The 16,076-nt window shown below is 41.2% G+C and overlaps 2 protein-coding genes across 5 annotated transcripts; one reads left to right on the top strand and one right to left on the bottom strand.

The window, feature by feature from the left end:
• Positions 1–683: 683 nt before the first annotated feature.
• f8a1 (factor 8-associated gene a) lies at positions 684–8,347 on the top strand. Of its 3 annotated transcripts, none has more exons than XM_045695716.1 (17): positions 684–979; positions 1,232–1,519; positions 1,953–2,071; positions 2,212–2,322; positions 2,549–2,668; positions 2,877–3,390; positions 3,816–3,862; positions 4,041–4,113; positions 4,342–4,501; positions 5,533–5,601; positions 5,802–5,922; positions 6,302–6,394; positions 6,522–6,586; positions 6,746–6,827; positions 6,964–7,010; positions 7,586–7,641; positions 7,821–8,347. In XM_045695716.1, the coding sequence occupies exons 6-17, from the start codon at positions 3,332–3,334 to the stop codon at positions 7,939–7,941; spliced, it is 993 nt and encodes a 330-aa protein (XP_045551672.1). In that variant the 5' UTR covers positions 684–979; positions 1,232–1,519; positions 1,953–2,071; positions 2,212–2,322; positions 2,549–2,668; positions 2,877–3,331; the 3' UTR covers positions 7,942–8,347.
• On the bottom strand, positions 8,214–12,173 carry LOC106589271 (epithelial membrane protein 2). 2 transcript variants are annotated; one of them, XM_014179008.2, is made up of 5 exons: positions 12,048–12,173; positions 10,659–10,738; positions 10,280–10,382; positions 9,556–9,696; positions 8,214–9,186 (listed from the first exon to the last, which is right to left on the bottom strand). In XM_014179008.2, exons 2-5 carry the CDS (start codon positions 10,731–10,733, stop codon positions 9,029–9,031), a joined length of 477 nt encoding a protein of 158 aa, XP_014034483.1. In that variant the 5' UTR covers positions 10,734–10,738; positions 12,048–12,173; the 3' UTR covers positions 8,214–9,028. The 2 variants fall into 2 exon arrangements, with proteins under 2 accessions (XP_014034483.1, XP_014034494.1); XM_014179019.2 differs by lacking the exon at positions 12,048–12,173 and adding an exon at positions 11,837–11,990.
• Positions 12,174–16,076: the final 3,903 nt, after the last annotated feature.

The following is a 16,076-nucleotide window of genomic DNA, read 5'->3' as shown; positions in this document are numbered from 1 at the left end:
TCTCTCTCTCTCTCTGAGTCTGTTTTTGTGCAGTGGCTGCTGTGAGGTCAGAGTTGGCTTCTAGCTCTGCCAATGAAAGGGGGATAACAGGGGAAAGAGTTTGTAAAAGAAGGGAATAGAGAGAGAGGGAAGAAGGGAAGAGGGGAAGAGGCATAGGCACGTGCAGAGGTGTTGTAATGCTGTGCAGTTCTTCCTTCCACACTGACTGAGAGCATTAGTTGAGGAGAAGTCAAACGGATGTACATTCACCTGGTTTGCATTAACATAGACAATTTGTCACCTCCCCCGAATTCCATTCTCTCTTTCTCAGATGTTTTCCTCTCTCTCTCTCTCTTTCATCTGAAGGGCCAGACTCTCATTTAGTGCTCACGTGTGGTTTGAACTTTAACTCTGGGTCTCTCCAACACTGTCTCACAGTGGAAGAAACTCAACACTGCATCTGGGATGGATAGGGTGAGTGACGTAACAAACACAATAATAACACAGTAGCTGCCTGTGGTATCACAACAAAACATACACAAGAGTACATATTGTAATATCTGTCTGCTGTAAATGCTTCATGCCTTCATTCATAATCTGTTTATAGCCTATGCCTCCTAGATCAGTACAGTATCTTGGTCATTCTATGTCTGATGGTTGGGGATTTTACAAGGCTCACAAGAATTAATACTTTGAGGAAGTGGCCAGGGCAAAACAGGAACCCCAGTATTGCGACCTCTCTGAGGCCAAGACTAACAGATATAGACACACACATTCTGGGCAATCTGAACAGGGGAAAGGCTTGGAGTGACACTCATACACTGTTTGGGAAATTCGACGAAATCCTTCCAATACTGATACAGGTATTCCTATCTCAAGTGACCACAGAGAAATAGAAACAGAGGGGAAGAACTCAACTTTTGGTGTCTCTTCAAAATGTGCATCTGGATGGCTGGAGTTCTGTGTGTCCTGATGGGTTTGGGAAATCATCAGGCTCAAGGTAAGGGTATTTAATTAACAAAACATTTAAATACCAATACCATGATACTTTAAATTTTTCATGTTAGAAGTTAGAAATATGATAGAAATTCCTGTTGTCATTTACAGAATTGTCTTTTCTCATCAACATTGTATATCAATGTATTTTTAGCGGGCTATATCAAAGTATTGCAAATCAATACATAAGTAAGTTGCCTATTTGGTTCTTCGATGTCAGATTGAGGCTTACTCTACATCCCCCTGTGTAATTTAGAAGCCAACCCAACCATCTCCATGCCGGACAGAATCAGGGTGGCTCTGGCAGGAGAAACGGTCCATTACAAACTCAAAGTGACCATCCCAATGAATCAGAGCACCAGTGACTTAGTCTGCTCTGGGCCTCCAGACCAAAAGAAGATAAAAGAATGGAGGATCCTCTTTCCTCCTGAAACAAATACAAGAACATTTAATTGGGAAATAACAGCATATAACAGTTCATACTCAGGAGAGTATAACTGCAAGTATAAAAATGTGGAGATCTTCTGGACCCTTCTGGTGAAAGGTGAGTGTGTGGTAGAAAAAGAAAATGAAGGGATGATAGAAAGATAACAGTTAGTCAGTTAGTGAAACTTCTGTTATCCACATGTTGAGTAACAGGAACTGTTGACATGATAGTGAAAACACAATCCCTTTTTAAAAGGGACCTTTTTTTGGTACAAATACTGTAGATGTCAGCTGAATGTCGGATGTATGCCACCATCAACAACACGCATGATTGTCATCATGAAAATAAAAAGTCCTCTAACTCTTTTTTTTTTTCACTTGACATTAATCTACTTCCAACCAAAGTGTTCAGCCATTGACTGACACTGGACAAACTCTAATGGTACTATGTTTATTGTCTCTGTATCGCTGTGTCTCTGTATTTGTCTCTGTGTCTCTGTATTTGTCTCTGTATCTCTGTGTCTCTGTATTTGTCTCTGTCTCTCTTTCAGACGAGGGGTACCGGCAGCTTTACTCTGGTTTCATCCTTTTCCTCGTGTTGGGGGTTCTTACCGCAGGCCTCCTCATCTTCAGTGTGATCGGCTCCATATATCTGTTCAAAAGCCAATCGGTAAGAGATTTGAGAAAGGTTTGGTGGAGGTTTTGCAACACTGTATATTTTTGTACCCTTCTGTTGTGGTTGGTATGTTGTCATTGTATCAGTCCGTGTGTGTGTTAACTTGTGATTTCCATGGTCAATTTATATTGAAGAATGGAAGTACCGGTAGTGGAGTAAGCAGAAGGAATAGATGTGAGAATGAAGAGGAGGAGGAGAACAGTAAAACATCAGTGAATGCAGCTGCCTCTGCTTCAGTTTACGCTGTAAGCATATCTCTCTATCTCCATTGACTTGCTGTAACTATATCACATTGATTTTATGAGTTGAACAAAAAAATGCCACCTTGACACATGTCAAAGCTGTGTGTGGGTCATCAAAAGAATATCATCAACAAAGATTCACTGTTTTGATGAACTTTCACATCCACTGTAGGCCCTATGCAAACTACAAGAATGAATGTGTCTCACCTGGAACTCCCTCCTCTCTCAGAGTCTAGAGTCTCGGCCAGCATCTGTCTATGAGGTCTTGACCCCAGGAGCATCAGCAGCAGCAGTAAACCGTGAATCTGTCCAGAGGAAAGGAAAAGTCAAGAGAAAGTCAAAGGAATCGGTCAGTGTGAACATGCACTAACCAGGAAATATCAATTACTAAAGCCTTGGATTTGTCATTCCAGATATATTATATTTAATTGTATTCAATTTTTTTCTAGTATATTCTATTCCCCAAAATAGATATGAGTAGACCTATAGACCAATAATGATGATAAAGAGCTGTTCGAGTTAATGCGGATGCTACTGTCCTGACCTCTCTCCCACAGATGGAGAATGCAACGCCGAAAGGAGAAGGAATATTTGAATGCGTCTATGAGAATTTCTGACCTACTGGCATCTGCACTGTGTTTGGGAATCTATATGCCTCTATTTTCCTGCCTTAGCAATCTCTCTAGTTTTTGTACACAGACCTAAAATCACGTATGTATTTTACCCTGCAACTTCGTGACTTCTGTTGAAAATAAACTGCTGTGTCTCTGGTTGTTATCATCACGGAATGTCTCTGGTTGTCATTTTGTCTAATTAACAGATATCTGCAATATGTCAGATTCATTTTAGCGAGAGATTTTGCAAAGAGAACCCCATGTACACCAAAGTCCCACCATAATAAGATTGTATCCAATGAGACTATTAGGCTATTTGGAGTAAGAACCAATCGAAACGCGTCTCCCATCTCTACTTCCTGGTTTGGTTTATTTACGTTTTTCATCTATTGTTGACCATGGCAGCGGAGGGGGACTTTCTGATGAGATATCGTGCTGTATCAAATAAATTGAAAAAGTACGATTTATTACGTTCTTGTCTTTGTTCTAGGTATCCATTCGAGTGACTATGTGTAATGCATGATCGTCTAATCTTTTGAATTGCGAGCCAGGATTTCACAGCTAGCTAGCTAACGGTAGCCAGCTAAACTTGCTGTCAGGTCCATGGGTCCAAAGAAAAGCCCCAAGAGCGTTTTATTTATTTATTTTTTACTATTTTTTACCATGTTTTGGCTAAACTCATTAACTAGCTGGCACTAGATAGATAATTAGTTAGCTGTTTCAAATGAATCCTCATCCCTGAATGATAATGATTGTTTAGCTAACGTTAGTTTTCTAGCGTTGTAGCTAATCAGGTACTAGAGCAGTGGTTACTAGGCTAACGGTAACTAGCTAACTTAACATGTATGACATTCAGTTGTAATTTCACTTTGCCCACGTTAGACGTTTTCTTCGGAAACCCAATGTAGCAGAAGCAAGTGAGCAGTTTGGTGAGTAGCTAATGTTTCCTAGAAAAAATTATGACTAATAACCATGTTTCTAACATATCAGCAATTCATTCATATGTTCATGTTTTCAGATGATGACCCTTACTATTAAGTACACCATTTGCACATTTCTGTTGATTATGTGGCTTGCATCTCACCCAGTATTTCTGCTTGGCTGCAGGTCAGTTGGCTAAAGAGCTGAAGCAGCAAGACTGCCTTCAGTATGCAGCCTTCTGTGACCTTGCAATGGCAAGGTAAGTCTCCATCTCTAACTATTGCCCCCTAATCAGAACATATTGTTTGCCCTTATTAATATCATACAGACATGGGTAGCATAGAATGATGGATCAGTATTACCCTTTCTCCTCCATTGTAAGTATCCTACAACCAACATTATTTCCTACTACCTATTATAATGTAAATTAGATATCTCACATTACAATATATAATCTATACCTGTTATATCCTACCTGAACCCACAGGTGTGAGCAGACTCTTTTCAATGCACCTGGGGAGGCCCTGGCCCTGACCGATGCTGCCCGGCTCTTCCTGCTCTCTGAGAAGGAGAACAGAGCACTACAAGCCCCAGGCTTCGACGAGCACCTGCAGGCCGCACTCAACTGCTACAGCTTCGCCATCAAGGTAAAAAAAGACTACAAATGTTTGACATAATAGAATTGAGATACACAAACAGGTCATAAGTTAAAGGTCACGAACAGTCAAAATCATGTTTTTCATGAAATTTGATTATATTTGGATAAAACCAGATCAAAGTATGAAACATGACTGTTGCTTCTACATTGGTCAACTTTGATCATAAAGTTACTGGTCTCCTTCCCCATGTCAAACACTTTTATTTCAGGAGGTGGGATTATTAACGGGATGGGGGACAGCACGTGTTTGCAGAGAGGCATGGTTTATATACAGTAGCTAGATAGCTACTTTACTAGTGCATCATTTGACTGTAGGGTGTCAGCAACTATAATTAAAAGTTTACTCTTCATCTATGGCAAAGATACTTCCATCTGTGTCTGGTGTTAGTTACAGTCTAGCTTGGTCTTCAGCCAGCATGGAACAAAAGGGGGGGAAGGGCATTCAAAACTCTGACGCAATTGTCATGTCAACACATCTGTCAGTGCTGCTGTGAACTGCATCACAAGAGACATAGATGTATAAAAAAATATTTAAAAAAAAAACACATCATTGATGTAATTTCAATGTTCTATTGAGTTGCTTTATATTTCACCAAATTTGCTTGAGATGATTTAACTGCAACACTGCTCACTGCATCCACGTTTCTTGACAGAGGCGTTTCAAAGAGCTGCCAGTCAAGGCGAGCTCATGAATATAAGCTTCCCTATTAAACCAGATGGAACAGGAAGTGAGACAAAAGTGTGCGCAGCATTCAGTCTAGTTTAATCAGGTTTGGTGAACAACAGCTGTGAAAGGGAAAATGATCAATCAGAATATCTTTATTGGTTTTGCTAGGGCATTTAAATGATCATCTAATCCTCTTTAGTATATAGTTGAATCCTTCTGAAATAACAGCTACAAAGAGATGGACCAAGCATCTGGAGATTTTACTGTACATACCAACAACCCATTTTCCCTGGCCTTTCCCCTAGATTCCTCTGGAGACAGTAGTATAATGCTGTTTTACAAATGTGTTTCAGGTTTACATTGAGATGAACCAGCCTGTCATGGCCGCCAGTCTATCTCTGGAACTTGGCAATGCCCTCAAGGTAATGGACCAAACTGATCACAAAAGATAGAAGAGGAATGGTTGCCAATCTATGTCAGTCTGTGTGGTGAATTAAGATCATATGATCATCCCTCTCATCTTCTCTCTCTCTTTGTTTTCTCTGTTTCTCTGTCTTCTGTTCGCTCCCCCTTCCTCTCTCCCTTCCTCTCTCTTCCTCTCTCTTCTCATCTTCATCTATAGGAGATGAACAGACCAGGTGAGGCCATAGTTCACTACCAGAGAGCAGCAGAACTACAGACACAGCAGCCCATTGAGTCTCTGCTGTCTATGGGAGAGATGGCCACCTGCAAAATACTCACCCGTGAGTACAGTGGTGGGATGTGTGGGGGTTGATGGGTCTGGACCATAGGTGAAGATTTGTGTTATTCTTTGTTTTCAACTCCGTATGGAACTCAGGGCCAGGAAATTGGGTTATGGTATGGGGATTACCTTCATGTGGTCCAGATGTCAGTTGAAGCGTATACATGTGTTGGGGTCTAGAGTATACCAGGGTTGGGGTCAAAACCATGTCAATTCCAGTAAGTTGCTTTGGACATGGAATTTCTCCAGAGGAGTGCAATTCAATTTCTGCCTTTACTGGAATTGATAATGAACTGACCCAAACTCTGGTGTTTGTGTTTCTAATCCTAACAACAACATCATGATACTGTAATAGACATCGTCTGTTCTCTGTGTGTCAGGTGACTATGACGGCGCGCTGGCCGTGCTGACAGAGATGCAGCTGATGTGTCAGGAGAGGGGACTGCAGCTGCCCGGCACCAGCACCCCCGTTGGTGAGGCCATAATGGACTGGCCCAACACTTGTGGCTAACTCACCACTTCCTGTGTTAAAGCAGGAAGTTCATGAACTATTCTGAAACTGATAACAGTATGCTTTTCCTCTGCTCATTGTCTTCTTAGGTGCATTTCTGGACATTGTGGCCAAGTGTGAGATTTCCAGAGTACTTTTGCTCATGCTGCTTGAGGTAATCATAGCATAGCGAAGATTGTTGTCCCTTCTTATAACATTACATTTCACGTCACTTGTATTAAATTCCTTCCTACAAACACTTACAGATGATTTATCACTGCTAAATTGCGTTATCTCTCTGAAAGCTGAGAACGAATGTTAATGTATTTTGCAGCCTCCTCCCCAGAAGTTGTTGCCAGAGCATGCCCAGACCCTGGAGAGATACGCCTGGGAGTCGTTTGACCCTCATAGTCAGGGTAACTACACTACAGCCATTAGTCTAACCTGACTGACCTTAAACACTCATACACACAGCACTAGCAAGGTTGGGATGAGGAACGAAGTTCATAATTATATATTTTTAAACATATATTTCCAAACCTCTCATTGTAGTGACCTTCCTACCTGAGAATGTCTTCCTGCTCCTGCAGTCAGTTGTGGTATGTGGCATATTTCCTTACTAGACTATATCATACAAAATAGTTATGTGTTGGCCCTTAATGTCCGGGTGAGAAGATCCAGTGTCTCACATGAGGATTAATAGGAGCATAATTGTAGGACTGAGTCAACTTTAAAGCAAGAAACCATTGTTGCTACATCTTATGAATGAATGGTATATACCTATTGAGTCTTGAAGAATATAACTTTATAAATGGCTCATGAGCTTAGTTCAACTGTCGTACCCCATCAGAACCCAAAATATGAGCTTGTTTTACTCCAATGTTTGTAAACAATGCAAATGTAAACAAAAACTGTACAGCCTAACAACATGGTTAAAACTATAATGTTGATATCATGGATGGTCAGCCCTTGCATCCATAGCTCTGTTTATGAATTAGAGTGGTTGTGTTTCTCCAGGCCCATCCCTCAGCATTTTACAAAAACAAAGGCATGGTGACGCTTTGTTATTGTTTTTTTGATTTAAGGATTCTGGCTTTATGCTGATCTATTTTCGTGGTTATGCTGGGCTTTCAAAGTCTTAAGTCTATAACAGTCTATCATTGTGTTGTTGCAGATGGCCTGCCAGGAAAAAGACATAGAGTCCCTCAAGTCTCTTCAACCTGAACTCTGGTAAGCAAAAATAAATAATAAAATCTCAGTCATGTGGTAGCTATTTAGCTGCAATACACATTTCAATTGAGTTTTTTTCCTTGTGATTTTCTCATTGATGTCTTGTCTCTAAATTATTAAGAACATTTCCGTAGACTGTAAGGAAAATGGACAGTAAATTCTTCTTCTTCATGCCTCAGGCCTCTTCTCTCAGCAGAGCAGAACCACCTCCTTCACCTAGTGGTGCAAGAGCGGATCACCCCCCTCTGGACAGGGGATTTAGTACAGTCCAGATCAACTCACTACACCCCCTCGGAATGACACATAATGGAACATTCCTGTCTCTGTCTTGGTCTGTTGTAGGGCCTCTTAAATAATGTTTTGGTGGGGTTGCATTCACAAACACGTTTTGCGTCTTTTCTAAAAACGTGGGAACTGGACCAAGCATGTCATTGTGAAGGACATACTGTACATCTTACTGCATCCCCTGTTATGCCTATTAGTGGTCGCAGGATTGCTCTCGTGGTGAAGTCTTGCATCAAATAGTTATTTATTAGAAATATGTTGAATAGATTAAATATGAATGAAAAATGTGCTTTTTTTTGTAGCGTTTTTATTTTGTTAATAAATTGTATAGTCTGAACAAACATGGCTTAAATTCCAATGTAATTACAAAACAGAATCCCTCTACTGCATTATAATAAATGGTGATATTACATATACCGCATTTACCTCTGTTCCTGGTTTACCTTTTTCACTTGTACAAATTAAAATGTACTTTGATATAGCAGCCAACCAACACGCAGAATCACACACATGATTAAAATGTACTTTGATATAGCAGCCAACCAAAACTCAGAATCACACACGTGATTAAAATGTATTTTGATATAGAAGCCAACCAAAACTCTGAATCACACACTTGATTAAAATGCACTTAGAATACACGTTACGGCAATTACACAACAAACGGTTACATTGTATTTAGATCAAAAAACAATTACAATTGGTTATAAAATACTTCAGTTATAAAAATATAAAAATTAAAATTCCTTTTAAAACATGTACTGGAAATTAAAGCTTGTTTGCTGATTGTTCAAGTACTGCAACAGGTATGTAGCATACCTTGAAATATACAGTACTATATCAATTACACATTACAAATCTCCCATTTGAACAGGCATGCAGTAGTCTGCATAGAAATTGATTGTGCATACAATTCTTTGGGGTCCGCTCTCCCCCTTCTGTACCACCTTCCTCCTCACAAGAAACATCGGAATACTGGGACTGTTAATAAACTAATTAAGACCCCTACCCTCCCTCCATCCCTTTCCAACACACTGCAAAAACGTAATAAAAACTGTCCTTCCTTACAATCCTCTTCTCCTCCCCTTCATCCCTTGTTCCTCTACTCGCTCTTCTTGCGCAGGACCACATAGATGACGCCCAGTATGAAGGTGAGAACGAAGGAGATCCAGGCCAGAATGAAAGAGTGTCCGAACCGGCCCTGTTCCTGCTTGTGGAAGATGTCCGTGTAGATGGACGCAGCGATCATTACACACAGACCTGGATGGAGACGAGCGGAGATTTAAAAACACCTGTTAGGTTAATAACAGTTATGTGCTGTACTGGAAACATCACTTCAAAGTCACTCATAGGGCTGTAGACACAACTGCTGAGGAGACTATTTCAACCTGAACTTAAATAACAGTGATAGTTATAGCAATAAACAATAGTGTTTTTCAATCATGCTCATGGGGACCCACCCACAGGGTGTGCATTCAAAGAGTGGATGATTAGTTATCAGTTTGCATCAGTTATTAGTTTGTTTGCTAGTGCTGGACTCCAACAAAACATATCCACTGTGTTTATATCAATGTCATTACATAGATTATACAGTATTAAGATGCAGATACAGGGACCCGAGCTACTTACAGGAGATGAGCATCAAGGCTCCAGAGAAGGTGAACCTCTGGCCCTTGGACAAAGTGAAGAGTTGAGCCACGAACACAAACAGGCCCAGGATGGAGAAGATGCAGGCCAGCACGGCCCCGGCCTGCACTACCTGGAGGTATTCTATAGGGGATACAGAGAGAACAGGGCTCTATGAGATGGGAAGATGCACACTCTTGTCATACAGAACAATGACAGTCATTTATTTTAATGAATAATAATTACAAAATATATATATTTTTTTGTCCATGTCATGTAGGCCTACCAGCTGGGGTAGAAATATTCTGAGAACTCACCACAGTAAAATGAACACATCAAAATTAGTTTCACTTTGGAAGCTTAATTCAACCCCTGCCTACCGAGCGAGTATAAGCATATGCACATGTCCACTCTATCTTGTTTTGGTAGAAGCTAATACTGTCTAGCCATAACAAGAGGTTAGCACACAGATGCTGTATCTTAATGTGAGCCAGTTTCAACCAGCAGGAAAATAATCCTGCAGCAACAGGAAATGGGAATTACATTTTGTGTAGGGGTTGATACATTTTTTGTTGGGAAAATCAAGTCAGACATTTTAAAGTATAAATTACAAACTTTTGAAGCCTTTTCAAACCTTGAGTACACCACAAGTTTGTATTTCCTGCTGTGCAGGAAAATTCCTGCAACAACAGGGTCATCAAATTAAGATACGGCATCTGTACTATACCTTCAGCATAGTCTCCTTTGAGGTTGGTGTAGTGCCAAGCTGAGCCTTCCAGTTCCCACCGACCCCACACGTCTGTGGCCACTGAGTCTGTGAACCACCAGGCCTGCAGAAAACAACACAGGAGAAGAGTAGCAAAGTCATTGTAACAAAACGTACAGCTATATCATCTCATAACAGTGTTGTAACCATGTTTTCATTGTTGGATACTTAGGCCCAACAGTGGACATTTTTGTTCTAGCCCTGTATTTATTATGGTGTCCATAAAGACGTTCTGAAGTTCATATGGAGCAGGAGAACAGATGGAACAGAAGGGGTCATTGAGGTGACATTGGAAGCATGTGAAAGTAAGAAAAAGGAGAGGGGATATTTATTTACTTACATTATCAATGGTTGCCACCAGAAGCAGGATGATGGCGGTAATGTGAAGAACAACGATTCCAGCCAGGACCAACATTGTGACTAACGGAGAAAAGATGTGTTGTGGAAAGATATACAGTGAGTAGGCTTATTAGCGTATTAGAAACTGGGTGGTTCGAACCCTGAATGCTGGCTGAAAGCCTTGTTATATTAGCCCCTATACCACGGGTATGACAAAACTTTTATTTTTACTGCTCTAATTATGTTGGTAATCAGTTCATAACATCAATAAGGCACCTCGGGTGTTTGTGGTTTATTGCCAATATACCAAGGCTAAGGGCTGTTTCCAGGCCCTCCGCGTTGCATTGTGCTTAAGAATAGCCCTTAGCCGTGGTATATTGGCCATATACCACACTACCTTTGGGTCTTATTGGTTAATTATCTTACTAAATACGAGGCAAAACCAGATCTGGGTCAAACACATGTAAAATACTTTAAAATGCTTGTATTGTGCTTGAATTGGTTTGCCTACAATGGGAATAATAAAATTGACCCAAAAGTGCAAGCTCCCAGATAAATCAAGCACACATGAAAGTATTTGACGTGTTTTTGATCCAGGCCTAGGATAGAAGAGCGCTCTACCTAAAATGGTCAATTGGGCTCGTTTCGAAATACGACTCAAATCATTGGATTCGATTTCTCATTCAAGTTTAGCCTATAAAAGGAGTTTATAGATTTGTTTATTTGTTATCAACTACAATTAGACCGCTTAGAGGGTAAAGTAATAATTGTCGTTTCTGTAGGTCTTCCATCACAACATTGTTTAAAAAGTTACTCATGTGTATAAAGTTATTAGGCCTAAAAGTTTAGACTATTCGTTTAAGTGCAGACTAATAATTATTAACCTGAATATATGCATACATTTTTTTTGACTCAATTGCAAGTTTCAGTAAAGAAAAATAATAGGCTATTCAACGTGGCCATGTATTTTAACTGGACTACTAGGCTGCACATAACTATTTGTTATGGATGCTATATCCGTTAGTTGCAACGGGCCCCATACACAGGCTATGAGAAAAGAGCGCGAGAATACGACGACAGAAGTGAGTCTATGAAACAAATGTGTTATACATAAATGAATACAACATCTTTATTAAAATATGATCTATAATACTATGCATAAAGTAAACCTGTGTTCACGTTTTTTTGCCGCTCGCAAACGTGAAATCCATGTAATCCTTCCAAAGCGTCCTTATCAACTGAATGTAGTTCCAGTATAAAACGTTTAAATACCTCCCCAAAACTATTGTTTTCGCCCACAGAGCCTTCAAAAAATTCGCTAAACAGTACCAACCCTCCACCAATCCCATTGCATAGAAATTGTAAACCACATTAGGCTGATAAACATTACCTGTGAAGGAGCTTTTACGCACGATAGTTATTTGCAATTCTGAAAAGCTGTAACGTTAGACCCACCCAGCATCGAATTCATAGCCTACACATCAGTCTTTTTTTCTCTTCGGCCCCTTCCCTCCCTTTTCCCTTTCCCAAACCCCACCCATATCCTCAAACTTTTTCGTATCTTTAAAGTCAGGGACTTTAAAAGTCTATGACAAATAGGCAACGTTTCCCTCTGTCAAAACACTGCGTGAAGCTAAGTGATCTTCAAAGGAGCTCGTTGAATGAATGGAGTAACAATTACGACTGTGTACAGAATGTGTGCAGAATAGTCCCAGTTTGTAGTATATTCTTAATTCTAAAAAGAACCAAACAAACATGCTGCGCTCCACTCTAGCCCCCCCTCTCCCGCCCTCAAAGCAATATGTAGGCTACACCTCTCCCTTTTACAATGAGCTCTCAACACATGAGAAATACAGTATTTTACCTCACATTCATATAAGTAAACAACAACACCCAATTCCCCTCTGTACGCAGTATCGCAGCAGCAACCCAAAATATGAGTAATAGAATAGCAACAGCCATTACCTATTCGTGTTTTGGGTAATGACATACTGCACACGTCATCTCCATCCACATAGTTTATGGATGTCATTTTCTACTTTTATTTTTTATTTAATTTATTTCACCTTTATTTAACCAAGTAGGCAAGTTGAGAACAAGTTCTCATTTACAACTGCGACCTGGCCAAGATAAAGCAAAGCAGTTCGACACATACAACAACACAGAGTTGCACAAGGAGTAAAACAAACATACAGTCAATAATACAGTAGAAAAATAAGTCTATATACAATGTGAGCAAATGAGGTGAGATAAGGGAGGTAAATGCAATAAATAGGTCATGGTGGCGAAGTAAATACAATATAGCAAGTAAAAAACTGGAATGGTAGATTTGCAGTGGATGAATGTGCAAAGTAGAAATATTGGGGTGCAAAGGAGCAAAATAAATAAATAAATGAACATGGTGGCGAAGTAAATACAATATAGCAAGTAAAACACTGGAATGGTAGATTTGCAGTGGATGAATCTGCAAAGTAGAAATATTGGGGTGCAAAGGAGCAAAATAAATAAATGAACATGGTGGCAAAGTAAATACAATATAGCAAGTAAAACACTGGAATGGTAGATTTGCAGTGGATGAATGTGCAAAGTAGAAATACTGGGGTGCAAAGGAGCAAAATAAATAAATAAATCAGTAGGGGAAGAGGTAGTTGTTTGGGCTAATTATAGATGGGCTATGTACAGGTGCAGTAATCTGTGAGCTGCTCTGACAGATGGTGCTTAAAGCTAGAGAGGGTGATAAGTGTTTCCAGTTTCATAGATTTTTGTAGTTCGTTCCAGTCATTGGCAGCAGAGAACTGGAAGGAGAGGCGGCCAAAGGAGGAATTGGCTTTGGGGGTGACCAGTGAGATATACGTGCTGGAGCGCGTGGTACGGGAGGGTGCTGCTATGGTGACCAGCGAGCTGAGATAAGGGGGGACTTTACCTAGCAGGGTCTTGTAGATGACCTGGAGCCAGTGGGTTTGGCGACGAGAATGAAGCGAGGGCCAGCCAACGAGAGCATACAGGCCGCAGTGGTGGGTAGTATATGGGGCTTTGGTGACAAAACGGATGGCACTGTGATAGACTGCATCCAATTTATTGAGTAGGGTATTGGAGGCTATTTTGTAAATGACATCGCCAAAGTCTAGGATCGGTAGGATGGTTAGTTTTACGAGGGTATGGTTGGCAGCATGAGTGAAGGATGCTTTGTTGCGAAATAGGAAGCCGATTCTAGATTTATCTTTGGATTGGGGATGTTTGATGTGAGTCTGGAAGGAGAGTTTACAGTCTAGCCTGACACCTAGGTATTTGTAGTTGTCCACATATTCTAGAACCGTCCAGAGTAGTGATGCTGGACGGGCGGGCAGGTGCAGGCAGCGATCGGTTGAAGAGCATGCATTTAGTTTTACTTGTATTTAAGAGCAGTTGGAGGCCACGGAAGGAGAGTTGTATGGCATTGAAACTTGTCCGGAGGGTTGTTAACACAGTGTCCAAAGAAGGGCCAGAAGTATACAGAATGGTGTCGTCTGCGTAGAGGTGGATCAGAGAATCACCAGCAGCAAGAGCGACATCATTGATGTATACAGAGAAGAGAGTCGGCCCAAGAATTGAACCCTGTGGCACCCCCATAGAGACTGCCAGATGCCTGGACAACAGGCCCTCCAATTTGACACACTGAACTCTATCAGAGAAGCAGTTGGTAAACCAGGCGAGGCAATCATTTGAGAGATCAAGGCTGTTGATTCAGCCGATGAGGATGTGGTGATTGACGGAGTCAAAATCCTTGGCCAGGTCAATGAATACGGCTGCACAGTATTGTTTCTTATCGATGGCAGTTAAGATATCGTTTAGGACCTTGAGCGTGGCTGAGGTGCAGCCATGACCAGCTCTGAAACCAGATTGCATAGCGGAGAAGGTACGGTGGGATTCGAAATGGTCGGTAATCTGTTTGTTAACTTGGCTTTCGAAGACCTTAGAAAGGCAGGGTAGGATAGATATAGGTCTGTAGCAGTTTGGGTCAAGAGTGTGTCCCCCTTGAAAGAGGGGGATGACCGCAGCTGCTTTCCAATCTTTGGGATTCTCAGACGACACGAAAGAGAGGTTGAACAGCCTATAGGCCTACTTTTTTACCTTCAAAATGTCAAGGTATTAACAAATTCTTTCTACTGTATGTCTCTTTTTCTTCCATGATGAAATCCAACCAGATTTATGTTTTGTCTGAGTTAATTAACTGCGCATGTGAGAAGCGCTCCACATTTGCATAATCAGTTTGGAATTACAGCTGTCAGGTCTGATATACAGATTTGGCTTTATAATCGAATTTCGCATGAAGAGTTTCACATTCTGAGGTCAAATTTACAGTGGTTCCACTTTTCCTAGATGGGAGTTTTCACCTCAAAGCTATCCTTTTGCACAGTAGGTAGGCCTACTTTGGACAAGTCTTGGGGAATGTTGTGTTGTCAATTACAGGATGCACAGTGGGTACCATGGTGATGTCCAACAGCAATATCAGCCTGACCATGACACCTTTTCAAGTAAGTAAATATATAGGTGTATTTCTAGTCTTAGGCTACAAAATAATACAGGCATTTCCTTATCTTACACATGATAATGAGTCTGTTCTAATGTAACCCTATGTCCTGAAGATATTGCCTCAGTTAAACAGCAGATCTACTCTCCAGACCCTGGGCTCGGACCCCAGAAGGGACATCATAGGCATGCTATACAGCGGTGGACCCCACTGTCCATTGTGGGAACGACATCCTGATGTTCACATTCTAGAAACAGGACATTCCAAACTTCTTAATTGACAGATGTATGTAAAGCCATATATTGTAACACTAGCAGGCCTTGTGGAATTCATACTGCAGTAGGCCTTGTGGAAGTCATACTGTAGTAAGCCTTGTGGAAGTCATACTGCAGTAGACCTTGTGGAAGTCTTACTGCAGTAGACCTTGTGGAAGTCATACTGCAGTAGGCCTTGTGGAAGACATTCTGCAGTAGGACCGGTGGAAGTCATACTGCAGTAGGCCTTGTGGAAGTCATACTGAAGTGGGCCTTGTGGAAGTCATGCTGTAGTAGGCATTGTGGAAGTCACACTGCAGTAGGCCTTGTGGAAGTCATACTGCAGTAGGCCTTGAGGAAGTCATGCTGTAGTAGGCCTTGTGGGAGTCACGCTGCAGTAGGCCTTGTGGAAGTCATGCTGTAGTAGGCCTTGTGTAAGAAATTCGGCAGTAGGCCCTGTGGAAGTCATACTGCAGTAGGCCCTGTGGAAGTCATACTGCAGTAGCCCCTGTGGAAGTCATACTGCAGTAGCCCTTGTGGAAGTCATACTGCAGTAGTCCTTGTGGAAGTCATACTGCAGTAGGCCCTGTGGAAGTCATACTGCAGTAGGCCCTGTGGAAGTCATACTGCAGTAGGCCTTATAGAAGTCATACTG

This window comes from Salmo salar, chromosome ssa02, assembly GCF_905237065.1.
Source record: "Salmo salar chromosome ssa02, Ssal_v3.1, whole genome shotgun sequence".
Taxonomy (NCBI): Eukaryota; Metazoa; Chordata; class Actinopteri; order Salmoniformes; family Salmonidae; genus Salmo; species Salmo salar.
This window is presented reverse-complemented; position numbering and strand designations above follow the sequence as displayed.